General features: G+C 45.7%; 1 protein-coding gene across 1 annotated transcript; it reads right to left on the bottom strand.

Moving 5' to 3' along the window:
- Nucleotides 1-3,675: 3,675 nt before the first annotated feature.
- Nucleotides 3,676-23,601, bottom strand: zbtb10 (zinc finger and BTB domain containing 10). Its single transcript, XM_056582828.1, has 5 exons — nucleotides 22,411-23,601; nucleotides 14,236-15,286; nucleotides 11,213-11,278; nucleotides 5,814-5,989; nucleotides 3,676-4,950 (listed from the first exon to the last, which is right to left on the bottom strand). The coding sequence occupies exons 1-5, from the start codon at nucleotides 23,098-23,100 to the stop codon at nucleotides 4,663-4,665; spliced, it is 2,271 nt and encodes a 756-aa protein (XP_056438803.1). The 5' UTR covers nucleotides 23,101-23,601; the 3' UTR covers nucleotides 3,676-4,662.
- Between the last annotated feature and the right edge of the window lies 1 nt (nucleotide 23,602).

The raw sequence follows: 23,602 nt of genomic DNA on the forward strand, positions 1-23,602 counted from the left end.
AGGGGCCCTGTGTCAATAAGGAGCAGTGGTTCAACACAATGGGGGCCTGCCCACAGACAACCCCGCTGACTGACACCCACACAAAGAACCCGTGAATAGGGAACACACACACACACACACACACACGCATGCATGCGCACAAACAAGCGCACACACACACTCACAGTGAAGAATAGGCCAGTGTGTGTACGGTTGCCCACAAGGACGATGTTTTCCGCCTGTGTTTTGGTTAGCGGGTACAGCAGCGTACACAAACACTTATGTACAAAAGAGGGGGGAAAGCACACAGGGCCGAGGAGATGCAAACAGACTATTCTCGGCGTGAAAAACAAGCTGCCGTGTAAATTTGAAGAAAGAAAACCCTGTCCCAGCACTCTGAAAATACATCCAAAGTGAAGTAACCAAAACAAGGTTTACCATCACGGCTAAAAATAATTTGCAGTTTGCGAAGTTCCCTGGAAACGCCAAACCGTGAAGGGATAAATATTTATCGTAATGGAAGTGGGGCGACAGATTACTGTGGTAGTGAGCATAGTGGGCCTACATTCAATTGATCCCCCTCTCTAACGGCAGTCCATTTACCGTCAGATGGGGCCGATCGGTTTCTCTTGATCGGCCTAAAGTTACAGTCCTGAATGTATTATTTCCCGGCTATGAGAGTCGAAAGATTATCAATTACATAAAAATGCACAAAAACTATTGATTACATAAAGACAGCATTTTCGGATGTTCAGATGACTAAACAAAACGAGCACGACATACTAGAAACACCTTGGATATGTTAGACATTTCCTCATTGACTCATCAGTGTTGCCGTCAAATTATATAAACTCTCTCAGCCTCTGGACGTGCACAACGAACCACACAATGCTGCCATGGTGATCACATCTCGTCGACGCCTTTCATCTCAAATGAATGGCTGCAGTCCACGTTTAGTGTTAGTTATTATTGTGGTGTGATGGCAACGAGCTCCTAGTAAATACCGCGGATCTTAACGTTTTTTTTCTTCCTTACAAATTACAACCCCATGCTGCTCTCTGGAGGCACTGGACAGTAACGCAACTCTGCCCAAATTTAAAATGGAGTTATTTCCCTACCAGCAGAGGGCAACGTAACAGCATTAAATGCTGGAAAAAGCAGCACGCGTCAACAGCTCTTAAAAGCATGCATGACAGCCTCAGAGTCGACCTGTGTGAAGCCCCCCCCCCCTCCATATTTTATGATGATTAGAATTATCAGGAGTTGGATCCAAAAGATGGCTTATGATTACAGGTATGTTTGTCTAACAATGATTCAAGGACAACAATGACTATTCTTTACAAGATGATCTGTACTTTAGCTTGACAGTGAAATCTACCGCTTAAGTTAACATATGTATGCGTGCATTTATTTTATATTTACCATTATGTTTAGCACCAATACACCATTTCACACTCCTTGTGAAGCTAACCTGGCGATACACCTTTCTGATACTGATTTGCTGGAATTGTTTATCATTTGGATATGCATGGAGTCATTGTGTAACTCAATACCATACAGACACAATATGGAGAATAGAGAAATACTTTGTACTACGATAAATAAAGAAAAGGGACTTAAAGCAATATCAAAGTTTTATTCTTAAAATGTAGTATAGAGAGGAACAGTAGTACAATTGAGACAGAAAAAAGGAGAATGTAGGCTAGTTCCATATCTTCGAAAACCTTTGATAAAAACGTAAAAAGAGTAACCTGAATTGTTGCTTTGTGTTCGGAAGGGACTGAGGTGTGGCCCGGGGTCTTGCATCACCGCGAAAGTTCGCGAGAAATTGAAAAATACAACCTTTGTTTTTTGCGACAGCGTAAAAAAATACAGCCGGGAAAAAAACCTCTTTATATCTGTAGTGTTTCTGTTTGTATTTTGTGTTTTGTGTCCTTTTAACAAATACAGCATAAAAAGTCTAAAAACAATAACATCAAGGGTTTTTTCTTAGCTTTCATCCGTTACAGTAAAATCAGTAGGATGGTGTGTGTGTATATATATTTATATATAAAAACAAAAACAAAATCTGGATAACCGGATGGCATGGTATGGTATGACAAGCACACAAGTGACAACAAAGCGGAAAGGTCAAAGATCACGGAACAACCACCTCAGGGGTGTGGAGAGCTAACTGTGGACCTGTCCCATAGAGGAAACTCACTAGTTAAATATCTTATTTATAAATACCTTCTGCTTTTATAATCTCTCTTTATATGTATACATATATATATTCATTTATATATATCCATTATATAACTCCACCCTGTGATTTCTATAGGGGTCAATGTACTAGAGGAAGCGATCTCTATGCTTTAATAAAATACATCTTTCAATAGAGCAATCGAGTGAAGCCACACACCGTGCGTCAGTAGCACTTCATCACATATAATCCACTGCAGAAACAGACATAAATGGCCATCCGAGGTCTCAACCCGCAAACAATCCGTGTGTTCTTTAGAAAATATGTGCTTAATGAATAAAAAGAGACAGAACACATCTGTAGAAAGGACAAAAAGCGATATACGCATCGAGGGTAAAGTGAATGATTCTGTAGCATAAAAACAGGAAAACGAATCTCAACAATTACAGACACAAGCAAGGGTCCTCTACGCTATAAAAGTTGTCAGCTGGCTTTTCTCATACATTTCAACAATAATTACAAAAAAAAAACAATTTTGGTTGGACAAATAGAAATTAACAGTCTTGATTGCATTTTGGAGTCAACACATTTATATATATATATATAATATTAAATAACAAAACAAAAAGTGTAATAAAAAAACTAAAGTTGCGCATTGGAGGAAGAGCACAACAGTTTGTATATATATATCCATTTAAATATATATAGTTCCATTCAGACCTGCTTCAGCGAAAGCAAAAGAGACTCAAGAACATATAAACAAATGATTTTCATGAACGCAAAAAAGTTAAGTGCATGTCTATGAGGGGCCATAGAGCTTCACTTTATGCGGAACAAAGTGTTTTTCTGCCTGGCAGAGCTAAACAAAAACGAAAAAGAAAAAGAAAAACATTTCTAGCCCAATTCAATTCAACAATTGATAAAAAGTTAAAAAATAAACATAACGAACGAAAAAAAAGAAAAAAGGATTTGAACTTGGTTTTGTGAACGGCTTGTTGGTCCGATCCGTTAAGTGTTGGGGAACGTTTTAACCATAGCTCAGTACCCAATAGACAACCATGTATCAGGTAGAGCGGTCCGCTTAGGTCCATGACAACTTACTGCCCGAGGTTTTACAAAATGGTATGCGTGTGCATTAAATGAAAGCTTTTTTTTGTAGAAAAAGAATCGATGGCAAAGCATACCTGATAGTCGCCGTAGCAAAACAGTGTTCTATAGTTTAAGCTGATTACACGTAGATCTATATATATATATATATAACTGAGTCAGTTTAAGCGTTATGATTATTATCATATACAGCCTGTAGGTCCAGTATTTTGCGACAAAGCGTTACAGCACCAAACGTTTTTTTCGTCATTTGGCAAAATTCAAGCTTTAAGTGAAAGTCAAAATGCTTTATTTTTTTTAAATATAATAAAGTGTTACTGTGACGCTGTGATTTGTATAAAGCTAGCAATAACATTTTCCCCTTGTACTTTCATTTTCTTTTTGCATCTCTTCTCACGCCCCAACCCCCCCCACCCCACCCCCCCCCAGCTTAAAAAAACAGTCTTGCACCATCCACTTCTCTTTTTTAAGCGTGTTTCAGTAGTTCTAGGTTTCCTGCGATATCTTGGTGTGCGGTCTGCTTGGCACAATAGCACAGCCCTCTTAAATTAATCATAAATATGGCTGTGATACATTAGCGTCACAAAACAGATATTTGGTTCCAAGATTGTGCAGGTAAGAAAGAAAGAAAAATAACAATATTAATAATAATAACGACAACAACGACGATGACGACAACCTTAGCGCGTCTAAAACGAGTCAATCTACATAGCAAAGTTAATAAATCTTCCTGTCTGCTAATTATTTCAGGCGCCGGCGTGCGCTAAACACTCGCGGCTAGCGATGCGCGACACATGCTGAACAGAACACAGACGACTGCCTCTCTGCTAGCAGAAGCAGACGACACGACTCACAATTCGAGCATTTCAAATAAGACCATTACAACCTCTTCATAAATTAAATAATTAACTAGTTTTTCTTTCCCTCGTTCTCTCTCTCGCTCGCAATGATTGGCCGATCGTGACTTAACACTATGTACACCCTATCACCCACCCTCTAACCCGGATAAAACAGGAAAAGACTAAAAACAAAAAAAACACGTATCACCAAGAAAGAACCTGATTTTTCGTATTAGGGCCTCGTTAAAAAAAACTCTACTGAGCACATATTCAAAGGATTATAAAATGTGTACATCTTTGAGGAACCCTCTGTTAAACCAAAGCTTCTGTAGTCGCCTTTTCTTTGTCATAAACGCGTTACGTAACCTTGCGGTTGGATAGCACTTTGGAGTAGTTGATTGTTTACCAGCTAGAGTTTTAAGTTGTATTTACTCGTCCTCTAATATATATTAAAACATTAAATAAAAATTATCTTAAAACTCTCATTTAATTTCTTAAGCTTGCTTCGAAAACAAAAAACTAAAACAAAGAAAAACGTCGGAAGAACCACAAACTTCAGTCGTCCGGGGGGGCGGCGGCCTCGCCCCAGTTTGATTGGTCGATGTCGGCCGCGTCGTCCGCCTCTTCTCCCTCCTCGCCCTCCTCGCCGTCAAAGTCGTCGTCGTCGCGGGCGAACTCCATTGGGTCCAGGCCCTCCAGGCCGCCCTGGGAGGCCTGGTGGGAGTCGGCGCAGTCCACGCACACGCCGTAGCGCCGCGAGCCGTGGCGGATGCCCACACTGGCCGCCAGCATGAAGATCTTCTTGCACACCATGCACTTGTACTTCTTGTCTTTCTTGTGCACCTGTAGCGGGAGGGGGGGGGGGAAGAGGTAGAGAGAGGTGGGGGGGAGGTACAGAGACAGAGGGGGGGAGGAGGTAGAGAGATTGGGGGGAGGAAGTAGAGAGATGGTGGGGGGGGGATGAGGTAGAGAGTTGGGGGGGGGAAGACAGAGAGGGAACAGAGTGAAAAGAGACACAGTGAGACAGTGTGGAACAGGGTTAATATTGATGATTAACTCTTTCAAGAATCCACCCAGCCTACTTGCAGCTGATTCTGGTAGTGTTGAACAACACTAATGCAACGATATAGGGGACAATCTCACAAGTTCTAAAACTATAAACCCAACGCCTTGTTAAGCATTCATGAGATAATGGGATACTGCCACCACTACATTTTTAATCAAAGGCCATGGCTCTACTAAATGTCTGGCTACATTCACAGATTTCAGCGGTTATTTATTATGCAATATGGTGGAGGATGTGGGTTGGCAGCGAAGACACTCCCATGTACCCTCTCTTTCTTAACACGAGGAACAAATCAAAAAAAAAAATCCTTCTCTCTCCTCATGCAAAACATACGGCATCCAAAACGAAAAAAAATAATAAATGAAAAAAAAGCAGTCTGGTAGCTTTTAGAGAGATATTGAAAAAGGATAAAAAAAATTAAAAAAACATGTTGATAAGGTAGGGCCATGTTGGCAGCCGAATGCCGTGGAGCATGACTGACTGACTGACTGACTGACTGACTGAGTGTGTATCTGTCTGTCTGCGTATGTGTCTGTGAGTGAGTGTCTGTGTGTGTGTCTGTCTGTCTGCGTGTGTGTCTGTGCGCGTGTCTGTGTGTGCGCGTGTCCGTGTCTGTGAGTGTATGTGTGTGCGTGCGTACCAGGGAATGTCTCTTGACGTGCTCGCGCCGTGTGAACAGCTTGCCGCAGATGTCGCAGCTGAAGGAGCGCACGCCGGAGTGGATGATCAGGTGCCTCTTGAGCGTGCGCCGGTGCTTGGCGATGTAGTTACAGTGAGGACACTTGAGCTTGTTGAGGGCCAGGTCCGAGGACTCACCTGCAAACAGAGAGGGGGGGGGGACACACAAACCCTTAGCATGCGGATGCTGCAAAAACACTTTTAATTTGAAAAGGCAACTGTTTTTCTTCCCCATTGTGATGGGATGAGTTGCATTGTTTGCGTTTGACAGCTCCTAACATTGCCAGTGGTGAGGTGAGGTGAAAGCATGAAAGAAAAACATCTGTGACTTCCTTGTTGAATTATTAACTGATAAAGTCTAGGTGTTGGAGGAAGTGTTTGTGTTGAGGGAAATACTGGTAAAACGATCTGGTAAGAGGACATTCCAGACCGTTTCTCAAATGTATTAGTATGACCCGACTGCGGTTTCGGTTGGTATTCATCCGGTACAGTGTCTTCATATGCTTGTGAAGGACACAGTCACAGAAGACACCTCCAATATCTTTGGAAGTTGTGTATACTCTCTTTGTACAGATCAAGGTCAGGGATCCATCTGTTAACCGAGTGGTCAACAGCATAAACACAGCCTTTATGTCAAACACACAGGGCAGGGCTTGACATGGACCAGTTTCCCCAAGGAGCGCCCAAGTGGAAAATATGTGTGCATATTGAACTTTAGGGGCGCACCGAAAATGTATTAAATTATGCATTTTCCTTAATAAAATATTTTGTTTACAAGCAATATTATCGTATTTATTGGAAAACAGAATGTACACAGGGATTTGAATAAGTTCTGCTTCAAACTATTTATTTTAGAATTCTAGCATTCTAGAATTTTTGAATTAGGGAGAGGGATCCTGAGTCTCCATCCTGATCACTAAACACACTATGCATCGTGTTGTTCATTTCTAAGTTGGCTTAATAACAATATAAATTAACTCTCTCCCCTGTCGCAATATAGTAATATCTTATTTAAATATATTTTTGGATTTTAAGCAATATGACCCACTCTTAACATATTGCAAGGAATATCAATTTTATGGCATCCAATCCAAGGCTTAACGACGCCACAAACCTTGACTGCTAATATAGGAACTAGCCAATCCAAAGCTTTATGACGCTACATACCTTGAATGTAAATATAGGAGCTAGCCAATCCAAAGCTTTATGACGCCACATACCTTGCCTGTTAATGTTGGAACAAGCAGTAATTTGCAGGCCTATCATTGTTGCTAGGTCTGAGGTACAGGTTTGAATGAAAAAATCTCGTCTTTAACCAGGAGCCTCGATCATTAAGGGACATTTCACTAATGAAAGATTATTTGTAAACTCTCCCGTACTTGTTATTTCTAAACAATACAGTCAGCTGACTCAGAAAACAAGTGGAACGGGATTCAGGGGGAAGTCTAAAATACAGCAGGCAATCTAAAATGTAAAGATGCAAAAGGTAGATAGCGTGCAAAACAGCAAGACATTTTAAGAAATTAACTTGAGACGTTGCACTCGTAATGTCAGCCTTAAACAGAGTTCACATTATCATTACAGCATTAGTAATCAAAATCAGTGACAAAAGTTCTTGACCTGAGTTCATTCATTGTAGCAAACGATGGCATTGAAAATATATTCTTTTTATCAGCCACCGGATAATCACCAGGTATCTCTGCCTAACAACTCAAACCTTTGTGTTCATTGGATTGAATAGTTTGCACGGCAGTAGACCAACAGAAAGGTGAACAAGTCTTCCCACAGATTACTTTACCGCCATTCAACTTTTACAACCTAGATCACCACACCCCCCCCCACCTAACCCCTCCTCATTCCCAAATATGTTAACTTTAAATCTCCATGATGTGGGGGACCTATTTTGGATTCAAAAAAGCAGATTCTTCCAAAAGGTGACCAGACTGCATGCCTGCAACGTTCTGTGTCCCCGAACAGCAATAGCCTTAGGACCCCACTCCAGCTAATAATACCGGCCATAAATCAGGACTCGCGCACACATATCGATAACCCTTTAAAGGACTAAGGCAGCCTGGTGTGACGGAGCCATTTCCATGCGTGACAATGAGGTGAGACGACGTGGGCCTCGGCGCCGCCTCCATGCTAAACGACGCCCCAGGGGCGCCCCTGCTGACATTTAGCCATGGACAGCTGGCCAGGCAAATAACCTGGTTACCCATTGATCCGCTATAGGCTGCTGAACAGATCTCTCTCTCACACACACACACACACACACGATAGAAATAGAGCAAGAGAAGCAAGAGAGTATGGGGGGGAGCGTTGGAGAGAGGGAACAACCTGTCCTGGCCCTTTGTTTGAGCCCCAGCACCTACAACAGCAGCGTCGTCAGGGCAGGTTGCTAGGGGGTTGGAGAGTGGGTGAGGAAATTGATGAGAAGCAGGGCACCCATGTATTCCCCTGTGTGTGTGTGTGTGTGTGTGTGTGTGTGTGTGTGTGTGTGTGTGTGTGTGTGTGTGTGTGTGTGTGTGTGTGTGGGGTCATCCCTGACATACACAAGAGGCCTTTCTTCAAAGGCAACGCCATGATCACATGCTAGCATCCCAGCTTCTCCAGTGTTGAATAAGAGTTGGTTAGGGCGTGCGTTGGAGAAAGGTGGTACAGAAGTGAGGAACAGTGGAGCCCAGAGGAGCCTCTATACCGGCTGGATCCTGCCTCCCACCGGCCACGCCTGTGCCTCCTAATCCTGCCTGGCTAGCAGACTCTGACCCCCTTAAATCCCTCTCCACAGGCCCCTCCTCCACACCCATCCACCAGCCACGTAGCTTCCCCACGACAGACGCTCACAAACCACACCATCGACTCCAGCAACCGTACTTTAAGTCTTTTTTTTTTCAGAATCAGTAACAGCTTAATTGCCGTGTGTGTTTGTAACTTTCGTTTGGCGTTTTGGATACTCCTACTAGCCGCAACACACTACGTTTTCCCTCTACTCGGCTACAGCGGATCGTTGCTGTGCACGTTGCAAACAGCTGTTTCGATCCAGTGGAGCCCAGAGCTCACCCCGCTCTGAAAAGCAGAAAGACCAGATCAAGAATGAGGTGTCGGCGAGTGCCAAGTTCCTGTTCAGCCCATGCCTAGGAGATGTTAGAGCCATTTCCTGTAAACGTCTATAAATGCAATCCTGGCCAATACCCAGTGGTTACCAAAATAAACGCATGAGCTTCATAAATCAACAAATAATTATACTACTGCCAATTATAAATGGTATCCGTATCCGCAAACAGGCGGATATATATGTACTTTCTAGTGCTGAGCCCGAATATTCGTATATTCATTTGTGAGGTAGGTATTGAAATCTAAATTCACTAATTGAATGCTTTGATTGTCAATTTTTTTTTATAAATAAAGCCACAAATTCGATAATTTAATTCCTATACATATTTGCCAACCGCAGGTAGACGGTAAGGTTAACCTCATATGTACCAGGGGATGATGGCCAGGGCAAACAAGGTATGACTGAATCATCCTCATTGATATTGCATTCGGATAAAAGAACATTATATTATTATATATATTATAATACTTCTGTAGCACTTGGATACCTGCCGTCCAGTAAGAGAATTAGCATAGACTGACAAGAGACAGGCGTTTAACTAACTGGTTGTAACAATACATTTATTTAGGTGAGTGCTGCGTGCTCAACTATTGTTCTTCTTAGGTTTCTTTCTTCCTTATTCTCTACAAACTTTGGGACCTATCTCCTTCCCTATTTTTTCACCTAGAGACTCCATTCCAATTTAAAAAATGGTCAGAATAGCTTGGAATCGCACGCTTCTTTTCAGATACTTTTCTACTTTTAAAATACTATATGTTACATGTTCTGAGGTTTTTACTTTGTCTTTTCTACGTTGGGCTTACTGTTGGGCTGGTCAGAAGTAATGGGAGAACGGCAGAGCCGTCCTCCCATTACTTCAACTGTTTACGACCTAACTTAATCAATTTTCAACCGTTTATCTTCGTTCGAACCATTTAACAAATCTACACACTTGTATCTTCAATAATATCTAAACTTCAATATCATTTAAACTTTCTTCAGAATCACCGTTTTAGTTTCATACCGGCTTCATTTTCAGCTGTTTTCATCGAAGACGTCTGCCCATCCTGACACTTCTTAAGACATCGTAACTCAATAATTTGTCAACCTTTTACCTTCATTCAAACCATCTAACAAATCTACACACTTGTATCTTCAATAATATCCAAATGGAATTTCGATATCATTTATACTTTCTTCAGAATATATATATATATAAATATATATAACAGTTTCTGTTTCATACCAGGTTCGTTTTCAGTTGGTCACATTGATTTACGTTGACGCTGGAGCGTGAGGACGTTCAGCCGTGTTGCCAGATTGGGCGTTTTTTCCCGCTGGATTGGGCTACTTTTGGAGGACGTTCAGGCAGTGTTGCCAGATGGGGCTGTTTATCCTGCTCTATTGGGCTATTTTTAATCACACACCGGCTCGCTATTCTCTTAAAAAGACACACACACACACACACACACGCGCGCACGCACGCACGCACCAGCAGTGCACTTTGTACTACAGCACTCACCACATTTTCTACAGGAAATGCATTTTCTAGTTGTAATTAACTGTTCTCGGGTTCTACCTAGGAACTTGTTTTCCCGGGTGGCTCCCCCACTAGTCCGTTGCCAAAGAGATCTACCTACTAATAAGAAAAGGTTGGTCATTGGATAAACAAGTGGAACAGGTAGCGATGGTTCGTGCTTTTATGTCAGCCCCAACAGCACCAGTTTGACTGTACTTCGGGTGAACAGCGCTAGTCGCTAGTTTCATTTAATCAAACCTGTTTGTTCAGTGATAACTACAAGTAGGCCTACTCTCATACTATGGGAGCGGTGTGTCCTCAGAAACCTTGCTGCTCTGCAGCTACCGAATGGGACTCGGGGCCCGTCAGTGGATCCCAGAGCCACAGACATCAATGAGGCATTTCTACGTGATCTTTAGTTATTAAATAAAATGTAGAGATTAAAAAGGAAACATCGGTTGATAAAACACAATTTGCAGCAGAGTTCTCCGCCGGCTGGTACAGGCAGGGAAGATACGCACTAGAAATAAAAAAAATTCTCTTATTTTTTCTCTCTGAATATTAGACAATTTTTTCATTCCATTTGCCATTTTCCATCAACTATAACTGTATACCATCGATGATTCACTGTAACAATGGCAACCAAACCTGACTGCCATGCTCCCAGTCTCCTGATAGGGTATTTCTTGGAAAGGGGCGGGGCTATGCTGTGCATCGCTCGAGTATGTTTGGCTAGAGAGCAACCTACCGTTCTCCCAGGACTCCCCCTGCTGCGAGTCTTGGAGATCGCTGTACTGGATCTGATTGGCCAGCTCTGGGGAAAAGAAGGAGGGACCAGAGATTAGCACAAGGAGAAAGGGGAAGGGAGAAAGAAGCAGCAGGTGTGGCCTTGGAGTCTGTGTGTGTGTGTGTGTGTGTGTGTGTGTGTGTGTGTGTGTGTGTGTGTGTGTGTGTGTGTGTGTGTGTGTGTGTGTGTGTGTGTGTGTGTGTGTGTGTGGCGGGGAAAACCGGTGTGGGTTACATACACACCTCAAAACACCTTGTGTACACACACACACGCAAACTAACCCCCGTCCCCAACCCATCCTCTCACACTTTTCACAATGGAAGACTGATGGTTAACAAAGGGAGTTGAACAAACAAAACCTGTCCTAGACCACCTGCACCACCCCCACACACTATGCTAAGTGGCTTGTTCCCAGGGCCGGCGTGTACTGTTGTGTTGAGACAACAGGCCCCTGGCCCTCCCAGCGGACCTCCTGCAGCGGGGCGGGGGGGGGGTGGGGGTTAATGAGTGAACGACAGAGTCAAGCCCTCACATGGGCTCGGCTTACACTCCACTTTTGTAGCACCTCGTGCGTTTCTGAACCCCGTGTGTGTGTGTGTCTATATCCTGGGTGTGCGTGTGTGTGCTTTCGTGCGTGCGTGTTTGCACCCTGTGTGTGCGCGTACGCATGTGTATGCTGGTCAGCACCCTGTGTGTGCGTGTGTGTGTGAATCAACACGCACACTGTGTGTGTCGGTTCTCCCTGGGTCAATATTTGGAATGGTGCGGACAGCCTCATTGCATTAGCGTGGATTAGGGAGGGACGCGGCAGCCTCTGGCAGCTTTGCACCTATTAGGGTCTCGCGGTTCATTGTGTGCATGCGTGTGTGTGTGTTTGTTTCAACCGTGTGTATGCAAATTCCCCACCTCATAATACAATAAGTGTGTTTGGGGGTGAAATAGCCCATTGAAACAATCCAACCGTCATGTTTGGAGCAAAAAATGAATGTGGCGTTTGGGTCAACTTGGGGAAGCGCCGGTCTAGAACCCACAGGGAACACAGCAGTCCTGTTCCACCGCTCGTCATGGACCATAACCAGTTCCCTCTTTTCTAGCCCAGAAAACGATCACATGTCCAAAAATGGATAGATACAAGGGAATCGAATTGGGAGGAAAGGCAGATGCAATTAAAGTAACTAATTCACTGCAAAACACAATCCAAAACATTTGCCTTGCACTTGGTCTTTAAGCAGAGCCCACAATTTAACAGTAGCAAGACACACCCGGCTAACATCCCTGTAGGAAAGAAAGTACGGCCATTTTGGAGCCTGGTGTAAATTGATTTGGGTCAGAATGGACTAGGTACGTTGGGGTAAAGACAATGAAAGTATGTTGTTTGTTAATTTTCCAGTCACACACTGGACTGACCAGCCCAACAGTAAGCCCAACGTAGAAAAGACAAAGTAAAAACCTCAGAACATGTCAAAAAAGCTCAGAGATCAATTTTAGTTAGTTCGATATATATTTATGTATACACTGTATATTTGTCCATGTATGTGAGGTCAAGTTCTGAACTCGCTAACGCATCCGCCTGAAATAACTATTTTTGTCCGCAATGAACATTATAAAGAAAACGTCACTCAACAAATAGAATAAAGCTGAAGCAAAAAGCGGGGGAAGCTAAAGCCACACAAGGCTGTGAATTTCCAATATAAAAACACAATTATAATAACGCAGTAAACACCTGCCCACAGAAACCTTTTACTGTGACTTACGACCCACACGAAACGTCCACCGTATCTATATATGGAAAAAACCGAACACGCATCAATTAATACGGACACAAAGCTAAACAACAGCTAAACAGGCACAGCGGGCCGGGGCTCGCGCATGCTGTCATACATGTAGACACGTATACATACTAAAGAGTGCAATGCCAGATTTAGAACCCCTGTACACCTCCCTCATACATTAACAGAGACCCAGGAGGAGTCCAAGGCACTAAGAGCATTGAAGCGCATTAAGAGGGGCAGGGGGGGCTTGGGGGTTTTCCCCTGCGCTTTCTTCATTATCCTGCATTAGATAGGGCTAGTCTCTCTCTCTCGTCACATTACAGGCTCGCTCGCTCTCTCTCTCTCACACACACACACACACACACACACACACACACACACACACACACACACACACACACACACACACACACACACACACACACACACACACACACACACACACACACACACACACACACACACACTTAATGGGGGCAGCATGAAGCTGAGGGTGGAAACAGAGGAGATTATGAGAGGCACTGTATGTAATACTTTCATACTATAGCACTGCAATGAAATAGATGCAGAGGAGGAGTATTAATAGGTATATAGACAAAGTGTATTAGTGTAGTTGAGTTAATGCATTGATAATTGCATGGACCTCTTTGTGAGGGTGCATTAATTCTGATCTGGTATAAGGAGTCTATGAACACATTGGGACCTAACTAGGTAATGCTCACTACTATACTGATCATGGTAATACTAATAACTGATATTAGTTAACATTAACAAATATTGACTTTTTGGGGGATGGACCATTTATTCAAGACACTTAATATCCCAGAGCCCATGTTCATCTGTTCTGTTGTCAACCTTTTGGACATTTGTTTACATAAATGTGTTATTGATTGCCTGGTGAAATTGGTTTGCAAACCCGGCCCAGGGTCATATCTTCAACATTTTGCTCTGGTTTAATGAGAACCATTTGTTATGTGGTTGGGATCTGCAGTGATATTAAGGTCATCTGAAGCCTATCATTAGGATAGAGTAATGCTGCTATCTGGAAACCACTGTGGACGGATATAAATCAATAAAACACTAGAATGACCTATGATAATGAACATGAGTCTTCTTTATGCACGTGGAAAAAAAGGAACGCATGAGGCTTGCATGCATTCAATGAGCTACTAGAACTACACTCAGGGACCTGACGGACGAGGGGCGTCATACCTGCGTTTTCCGAGAGGTAGGAGAAGTCCTCCCGGGGGTAGGAGGCCGAGGGCTGGATGAACATGCCCTCGTCGAAGCCCTCTTCCGGCTCAGGCTGGACGTTGTACACGAATCGCCGGGTGGTCGCCTGCTTTTTCCTGCGGCCGCTCCCCGCCGCCTCGCGCTTTATGGCTGCGGCGGGCGCGGCCGCGGCGCCGCCCGTGGCCGGCTCGTTCCAGACGAACACCTGCCCCTGGCCGTCGTGGCCCTGCGTCTCGCTGGCGTCCGCAGAGTAGGGGGAGCTGTCGTTGTGGCGGCCCCAGCCCCCGGACGCGCCGGAGGCCCCCAGGGCACAGCCCTCGCCGCCGGCCGCCGACAGCTCCACGTCGCTGACCTCCTCCTTCACCGCCTCGGACGCCTCTTTGGCCGGGCCGCCGGTGCCGTTGCTGCCGCCGCCGCCGCCGCCGCCGCCGCCGCTTGTGCAGCTGGCCTTGATGGAGAGCTTGGACAGGATGTTGGTGGCCCAGAAGTTGCTGGGCTTGCGGTCCAGCGGGTGGCCGTCGGTGGTGACCGTCCGCCGCTTGTTGTAGTCCACCACCACGGCGTCGGGGACCTCCTGCTTGATGCTGATGTTCAGGGCGTCTTTGATGAACGCGCGGCACGTCCGCACCACCTCCGTCATCTGCAGGTAGCTGGCCACCGACATCACCTCGATGACGTTCTGGCTGGTCACCAGCAGGTTCCCGGAGTAGAGGAAGTCGAGGAGGACCGAGAAGCCCTGCACGGCGGCGACGTCCAGGTGCGTGACCGTGCCTTGGTCCTGGCCGTCGCCCTTGGACAGACAGTAGAGGGTCTTGAAGTAGCGGCTGCCGGCCACCAGGATGTTCTTGTGCGCGCGGAACACCTGGCCGCACACCACGATGTTGACGTCACAGAGGACGCCGCCCCTGCGCTGCTTGTCCAGCTCCTGCAGCAGCTGGTAGCAGTAGGAGTTCTCGTTGGGCTTGTTGCGATAGTCCTCCTCCGGGGGGATGTTGCAGGGGCTGGAATTTTCGGAGGTCCTTTCTGAGTCCTTTGGAATAAAAGGAGAGATTGGTTAATGTGGAGCTGAGAGTTAAGCAGGCAGATGGGCTCGAGAGATCGGTGATTGTACATCAGCGTATTTCGATAAACATACAACGGATACTTTTTTGGGATTGTTGTCCTGGTTGCTTTCCTCTGTACAAATTTGTATTGCTCAGTGTTGCTGGAAAACATGAAATGTCTGGAAACCTGCACATTTTGTTAAGCAAACCGAAGGGTACATTTAGCCCAAAAGATGTCTTTAGGTGAGCCTTGGCCGGTTCAGATCTTTTGCTTTGAGAGACGCCGCTAACCCTTGCATTATGAGCATACAGGAACTAGAATAAGGTTTCGGATGACACGGGGCGGAGTAGATGATGACAGTGTTTACCTTTCAGAGTAAACGACAAGCTTTAATCAGAAACTAAAATAAAGGATAAAGACGCCCAACATTGTACATCACACAGGTTGGAACATGGCCCAGGACCATTTGAATGTAAACACTCTTCTGGACATGCAAACGCAGTCTTCCAGCCCATGATATTTGTTTCCCCTGCTCCCTGGTTCACGCCCATGGTTTGCAAATGCTGATACCAGTGCACCTGCCTTTTGGGTAAAACAAGTTTTACAGGCTTCAGTTTGGGGAAGGGATAAGGGTTCCCAACCACAATGCCAACAACCCTAGTGTCTGGTTGTGTAGCATAACCTTGGAGACCGTATCGCATAAGCTCCAACAAAGTCCATCCCCTACCACCCCATCTACCACATGGTACATAAGACAGATGGACGCAGGAGAAAAGAGGTTTAAGGAACCAGGGTTCATCCCCACTCCTTTAATCTCACCTCCATGTCAAGGTAGTCAATACATCCGAGCGTTTTCAGTCCAAGTTAATACTGACTGTGTGTCAGTACATTTTTCAGCCTGTGATTTTCCTTTGCTTACACTTTAGCTGGAAGTAGTGCGTAAGACGCCAGGTGGTCTTAATCAGAACTAGGAGGCTGTTCCAGCTACCTGACTCTAGAAAGGGAGGACAACTGGGCAACAAACGCTTTCTCCCTGCATCAACCATATTCCTCCCAAATTCCCCTGCAGCAGGGCAAAGGGACCGCCTGGTACAGAGAGGGAGAGAGTGTGTGTGTGTGTGTGTGTACCCCCACGCACATCACTTACTGGTTCCACATGAATACGCATGGATGCATTAGAACTCTACACATTTGGTCCGAAAGAACCGACGTGCAGATGAATTTGGTACAGTGCTTGACAATATGATTTGACCAAAACCAACACGTAAACACACTGACATCCTCTCACTCACTGTCTCAATGACCGACATACAACTCTCCCAGGCTCATTTTAGAATTGCGCAGCAGATGTCCTAATCCAGAATAATTCACATTGCTCGAGCCCTGCATTTTTACCCCTTCCTTTCATCCCTCTTTATCTCCACACACACACACACACACACACACACACACACACACACACACACACACACACACACACACACACACACACACACACACACACACACACACACACACACACACACACACACACACACACACACACACAGCTGGAGCTTCAACTCGAGTGATTCAGATTAAATCCATTTCTCTGAGGTCCCCACCCTAACCCCCCCCCCCCCCCCTCCACCACCACCACCACTCCACTGGGTATCTCTGGTCAGGGACGGCCCAGGATAGTATTGGGGTGGGTGGGGGCGTGCGGGTGGTTATCATGTGGCACAGCTGGAGGAGAGCGAGGGGAGGGGAGCAGCAGAGATGGGGACGGCTGTAAGAGAGCCATAGATGGAGACAGAGGAGGATAGCGCGATGGAGTAGTGTTATAATATAGCTGTCCTGGAAGCCTAAACCTCTCTCTGACCCATTCATCAAATTTAACGGCATGGGATTTTATTCCAGTTCTCTAATTTAGGGTCTTATTTCAGAAACATTGATAAAATGGCATCGATTTCTATGTCGACGATCACACAAGACACATTACCACGTTTAAAATAAATACACGTTTTGGGGTTCAATTGCTCTTTAAGTAGAAATTGGAAAGCCTTGAAGAGCAGCAGTGATTGGGGGTGATGGAAAAACACAGCAATGGAGAGTGGGAGAGATGGGGTCGTAAAATGATAGCTGGCACACACGAAAAAAGAGTGAGCCGACCGACAAGATGAACTACGACAGGAAGGGGAAGAAGAGCCTTGAGAATACGAAGGGAGGACACATTGAGGAGGAGAGAGCGATGGAAGGCGAGACGTGAAGGAGGCAGCGAGAGTTGGGTCACCCCATTTCAGCCTTTCATAAGGCGCGCTCAGCCCCGGGCTCATTGTCCACTCACTGTGGGCCCTTTTGTGAAGAGCTCTGCACTCCCCTGCTTTTACACCCAGGCTCCCAGTTGCCCTCAGCACCAGTCACGAGAATGGAGGTGGAGGTGGATGAAGGGGCAACATACGAGTAATGGGACCTGGGTATAATGGGACATGGGTGTAATGGGACATGGGTATAATGGGACATGGGTGTACAGGAACATGGGTTTTGAGGTTGGTAGATCTGTTTTGATAACGGACCTGGTAGCTTTTGTTTTTCTTTCTGGACGGATTGTATGCACTACATGGTCGCGTGGCAATAAGTTAACAAAACATGTCTTACCACAAGTTAATAAACATACTTAAAAGGGATGCGAATCTCTCCTTCAGGCATGATTAGATATGCATCTCGATACATTGGCTCCGAGAGGAAACAGAATCCATACATCTTTACGTTTGAATAAATTCATTGTAATTCGATTTGAATAAGATGTATCAAATAAATCAAACGTTTTATATGTTATAAACATGTACCAGTCCTTGTAAACAGCAGCTTTGGCCCAGTATAAAGCATTTCCCAATAAACAAGCATGCATGAACATGGATAACTTTGCTGGCATTGCTTATAGTGACACCTAGCCATACAGAGCTGAAACATGGTCCACTCAGCCGTTCAGACCCAGCTTCATGGGTGCGTGAGAAAACCGGGACTGTTAAGGCATGTCAACTTTTGAACTAAGCCTAACCGGGGCGACTGCATGACGTCTCCGAGCGACCTTTTTAAATTGTCTTTTTAGAAATGTCTTCTGGAACACAGTGTGGAAGTGCCGGCCTCTTTGCTTGAAAGTGCAGAGGATTTGTAGATAATGTTCTGTGTTGCAGTTGACCAGTCTTTAACAGATCAATCATGGGATGCATTTTGGAAGGTAGAAACTAGAAAGGGATGCCTATTAAAGCTATAAAATGTTTGTAACTTTTTAATAGATTATCTGACTGATACAGGTTACATCCGATTCACTCGCATCGTAAACATTCAAAAACAGGGCAGATGCCTATCATTGTAAACGTTACACCCTTAATACTTAACACACGTTCGGTGTTATTTGACGACATTAAAAACAACACATGATTTATTTATTACCAATATAAAAAGAACGCCCTGCAGGTGGTTATCAAACTACCAGGAAAGCCAACGGCATTAATCCATCACATATTGCCGAGTCCATTAGGAGACTAAGAGGGGAGTGTTGGCCAGAGACAGGTTGTTTTATGTGCGTGCATGAGTGTGCTGAAGTCAGCCTAGGACATCCTGGTACAGGATCAATTTGCTGCGTTCTGGCCTCCATCATCAGCAGCATCGGTTCTCCTCGTCCAGATGTGCCACGTGTAAGGCAGGGAGCAGAGGGGGAGAGAGAGAGCACCGGCAGGCCAACTGCGGGGCAGATGCTGAGAGACCAGGCCGCCGCCGCACACCAGGGCCAGGAGAGACAATATGGCGACAAACCCCTGCATGTTTAATCCCAGCCAGAGATGTTTAAAACGGGGGGGGGGGTTGAAGAATTCAGACGGAGAGGAGAGAGGGGGGGCAAAGAAGAATGAAAGCGAGGCTGGAAACGAGGAATGCTTTTGATCTAGGTCAAACGGGGATGCTCCCTCCCCAATTCTGAAATTAACAGCCCATGGAGGCTGATTTACAGATAAAAAAAGAAACGGAGGTGAAGTGGCCCTGTAAGTTAAGAGCACTAGAAGCACACAGGACCCCCAACCCCCTTTCAGACTGCACCCTGGAGAACAGGAGGAGTCTACAGACAACGGGAACAGACCTGAACGAAGTACACCGCCCTAGGGCAAACTAACTACACACATCCACACCCATGTGCACTGGGTTAGCATTGCGCACACACACACACACACACACACACACACACACACACACACACACACACACACACACACACACACACACACACACACACACACACACACACACACACACACACACACACACACACACACACACACACACAGAGAAACAAACACACACACACAGAGAAACAAACACACCTACCCACCTCCCCACCCGTATTCACCTAGTCCACGCCCATGTCCTAGCCCGCACCCAAGGCCATCTTCATCCTTCTATCCCCCCCTCTCTTCTCTCGCCCACTCTCTCGGTTCTCCCCTCAACAGACCCATCTCCCCCCCCAGATCCCGGAACAATACGGCAGTGTGTGTTCGGCCCAAGGTGTGGGTGGGCCGCGCCGAATCGGCTCCCGGGTCCCCTGACAATGCTTAGACACATGAGGGAAGGAGGGAATGAGAAAGAAACACAGTGCGCCACAGAGAGTGAGAGGCAAGCTTGCAGAGACTGATTCAAACAGAAGAATTCTCCCTCTGGCCCCCCCACACTAACTGACGTACACACCCTGGCGACCCATGGCCCCCAATAAACATCCCATCTATCTAACAGACACCAGCCTGGGGCGGGTGGGGTCCCTGCCTCCTCAGCCTCTACCACCTCTTTGAGACGGACATTTAATAGCTGTGTGTGTCTGTGTGATGTTAACCAAGACTCACCAATAATTATAATGAAATAATAGAATCCCCTCTCTTTTTCTCCTCCGAGGGGAATTTAATGGGAGAAAAGGTCTCCTACGACCCCAGATACCCATCTCCGTAGTGTACTTTGCCATATTCTTAACCTTCCAGAATGTAGTCACCAAAAAAGGGGGAGAAATAAACAAAAACTGACTGAAGGACAACAGTCTCCTTCTCAAAGGAGACCCTCCTTTACCACAGCTGCCCTAGTGTGCCCAGACTGCTGGGCCTAATCGAGTTAGTGTTAACCAATGCAGCTGGGGCCTGACTAATGTCAGGAATGGGTGAAAAGCGCAAGACATTGGCTTGGTGTCCCCAATTCTTCCTTTTATGTTTGGCTTTAAAATACAAAAGTAGCATGATCCCACATTCAGGACTGGAGTTCATATTTGGATGAACTTTGACCACAGAGTATAACAACACAAAAGGCAAACGTTGAAGCGAATAAAGGAAGACATAAGGGCGGTGTCAAAGTTTAGCCCACTCGACTGCCTTAAATTAAATTCATGCACTATCACAATCTAATCATCTCCAATAAAGAGGCACTGGCTTTTCCTCCCTTTCCAGCATGCTCCACCATAAGAAGAGCTGTCCTGACCTCCAGATCTACAGCCAGGGGTCCTCGTTGCTAGGGAGTAAAACACGACCAAGCCCCTAATACCCTCTTCTCTTGGGCTCCTTACCAATTAGAGATGTTTACAGGTCAGTGGCTCACTCTAAGTCATTCTGATTAGTGATTGCGTGTAGAGGGGGTAAGAACTAAAAGTGGGAGTACAATCCTCTTCACTTACAAATTAGAGTCAAACGGTGTACTGCTCTTAATTCCTCTGACAGCTCTGATAAAAACCAGGGTGTGTATAGTGGGGCGGGGTCATGTGTCTAACTAGAGTCAGGACAGAATGAATAATATACCAACAGAACTAAAGATGGACAGATCTTTGCTGTAGCATTTGGCATAGCAGAGTGAATAAAATATTAGGTTTATGACAACATCACTGAAAAAAATAATGCAGGATACGTTTCAACGAATATGTTTAGTTTAAGTAAATGCCAACTGTGTTGATGCGTTTTATTTGCTAGTTTTAGGGCTAAGCGGTAGTCGAACATTCTATTCTTTCCTTACAAGTGTAAGTTAATAGCTCAAGATTGGTTAATAAGGCTTCAGAACTGTGCATATAGGGTGTGGCTGTATTTATGTATGCTTATGTGGACAGCATAAGGTGATCTCATGAAAATATCTTACTGACATCTAATTTACTCATTCAAGCCTTTTGTATTTGGACCAGGCAAGCTGTCAGGCTCCAGGGAACATAATTTACTCCTGCCCCCCTTGTCCAGCACGCCAAGTGACACCATCTATGGATTTTGGGGAGTCATTCTAGCACAATGCCTCTAATTTAGTTCCCCAATAGGAGGGGGAAGAAATGCGCCAGAGGTCATACCGGACTGCGAGCCAGCGAGATTGCATGCTAGGGAACAAGAAGAAACGAGGGGGTGGGTTAGGGGTGCGGTCCCCCAAAGGCTGCTAAGGGTCGAGCCCTTGCCATTGTGTGACCTCTAGCAAGCTAGCAATCAAGTCAGCTGCTGAAGAAACAAAGGGGTTCGTTGAACAGTGAACCATGATTGTAAAGCCATTGTGGTATAACTTACATTAGGACATTTATTTTACCCATTTATAATAAAAATGAATATAAAAAGTCGTATAGCGTGCGATTGAAGTGGTAAAGCAACCCTAATAATCATGAGATGAGTCAGTCAGTAGCAGGTGTCAACATTTCGCCTGTGGTTGTACTTTGACAGGTCTGTCAAACAGCGAGTTTTTATTTGTTTATTCGCGGACAAAAGCATGTTAGCGCAAAGGACAGGGTTCCGGTATGTTGATATCCAAAACCCGGTCAACGTTAGCTGGCAATAGCTTAGCTATTGGCTTTTCGACACTATTGCCACTGCCCAACAACTCTGGTAATACAGATAGCGTCCAGCTAACGCGAGGCTAATGTCAGTCGTTAGCTAGGTTAAGCTGGGCTAAGGTTAGCCAATTAGCCTGGGAATAAGACTGTCTTAAGTAATTCACGAAAGTTTCAATACTCGTCCAATGTTATTGCTTTAGATACATAAAGGCTACGGATACAAAACACGCATTGTTAAGAACATCGGGTAACCACAGATTTGACATATAGTAGGTAAAGACATGGACGAGCTTGAAGACTGTAGCTACCTGCTTGGTCGGGTCGTTCCTCCCGTGTTCAGAAGACAGGTGATGCCTCAGCAGCAAGGCCCGCTTATAGTTCCGACTGCCTTTCACAAGCTCGTCGCTGTTCTTGGTGGCAATGTTGTGACACCAAGAGCAAGACATGAGTCCCCTTTCTTGGCAAAATTTGAGCCATGGAAACTCTTGCAACCACGACGCGTGAAATAGAGAATGTTTCTGAAGTTGCTTTTGAGGTCTCATCTTTAGCCAGGATTTCCGGGAGCCTGCCTCGACTCTGTTATCCTCGGATCCCGTCCCTCCGCTCCCCGCCGACACACCGTCTAAATTGTTCCCCGGACAGTTCTCTGCGGACCCGCTGCTTCGCTCCGTCGAGTCGTTTTCCCCTTCCACAGAGCCGACGCGGTCGTCACTCTCGTCGGCTGCCCAGCTACCCCCTTCCGGGTCCTCTTCTTCCTCCACCTCGGGTTCAGTGCTATCGCTGACAGATCCGGTGCCGTCCACTGTTCCCTGCGATGGTCCTTTCGCTTCCAGGTCCCGGTCCCCCTCTTGATCGGGCTTGTTACCGTTCAAATGTTGTTCTTGACAGGCCCAGGCCTCACAGCTGTTTGTCTTACCCCCACCGTTACCGCTGGAACCCGCTGCAGCCAATCCACCTCCTCGGAAAGCAAGCGTCCTGCGGTTTCTCTCTCCGGACATTTTCTTAATATAATGCAATCTTCACTTCTTCCAACTGTATTCTCCCCGTCAAATTTCAAATGTATAAATTGTATTGGTTAAAATCTCGAATGAGGTGGACGGTCGTCGTTGTTCTCCGCGGCGGGCTCCCGGTGACAGTGTGTAGGTTATGCGGAAATAAATAAGGGTTTTAAAGGCATAATGAATTTCAGGGTTCTAGCTGCGTCCGCGCAGGCCCTGCAGAGGTCGAATGGCAACGACTTTCCCCATAATGCACCACGACCAGAGAAAGGGGGTGGAGGGGGAGGGGGGGCGCGCTCTGTTAAAGGAAGATGGGGGTGCTGTCGAACACCAAGGGGTCTTTGTGTTACAGGCTGCACCCATTTTCCGCGTGCTTTTTATCTTTAGTTTTGCTTGTCCTCGACCCATAAACCCCTGTCGGCGTGTAAAGCCTCATGGCAAACAGGGGTTACTGCCTTTATTCCCGCGGATCAACTACAGACGACGATTCGTGCTGGTCACG

The sequence above is a fragment of the Gadus chalcogrammus genome, chromosome 22 (genome assembly GCF_026213295.1).
Source record: "Gadus chalcogrammus isolate NIFS_2021 chromosome 22, NIFS_Gcha_1.0, whole genome shotgun sequence".
Taxonomy (NCBI): Eukaryota; Metazoa; Chordata; class Actinopteri; order Gadiformes; family Gadidae; genus Gadus; species Gadus chalcogrammus.

Bases quoted from the DNA above. Each gene is read 5' to 3' on its own strand.
- zbtb10 (XM_056582828.1), bottom strand. From the start codon at position 23,100: ATGTCCGGAGAGAGAAACCGCAGGACGCTTGCTTTCCGAGGAGGTGGA. The intron at 5,990-11,212 runs GTAGGTTGCTCT...CTCTGTTTGCAG, and splicing joins GGGGGAGTCCTGGGAGAACG to GTGAGTCCTCGGACCTGGCC. The intron at 4,951-5,813 runs GTACGCACGCAC...CTCCCGCTACAG, and splicing joins ACGTCAAGAGACATTCCCTG to GTGCACAAGAAAGACAAGAA.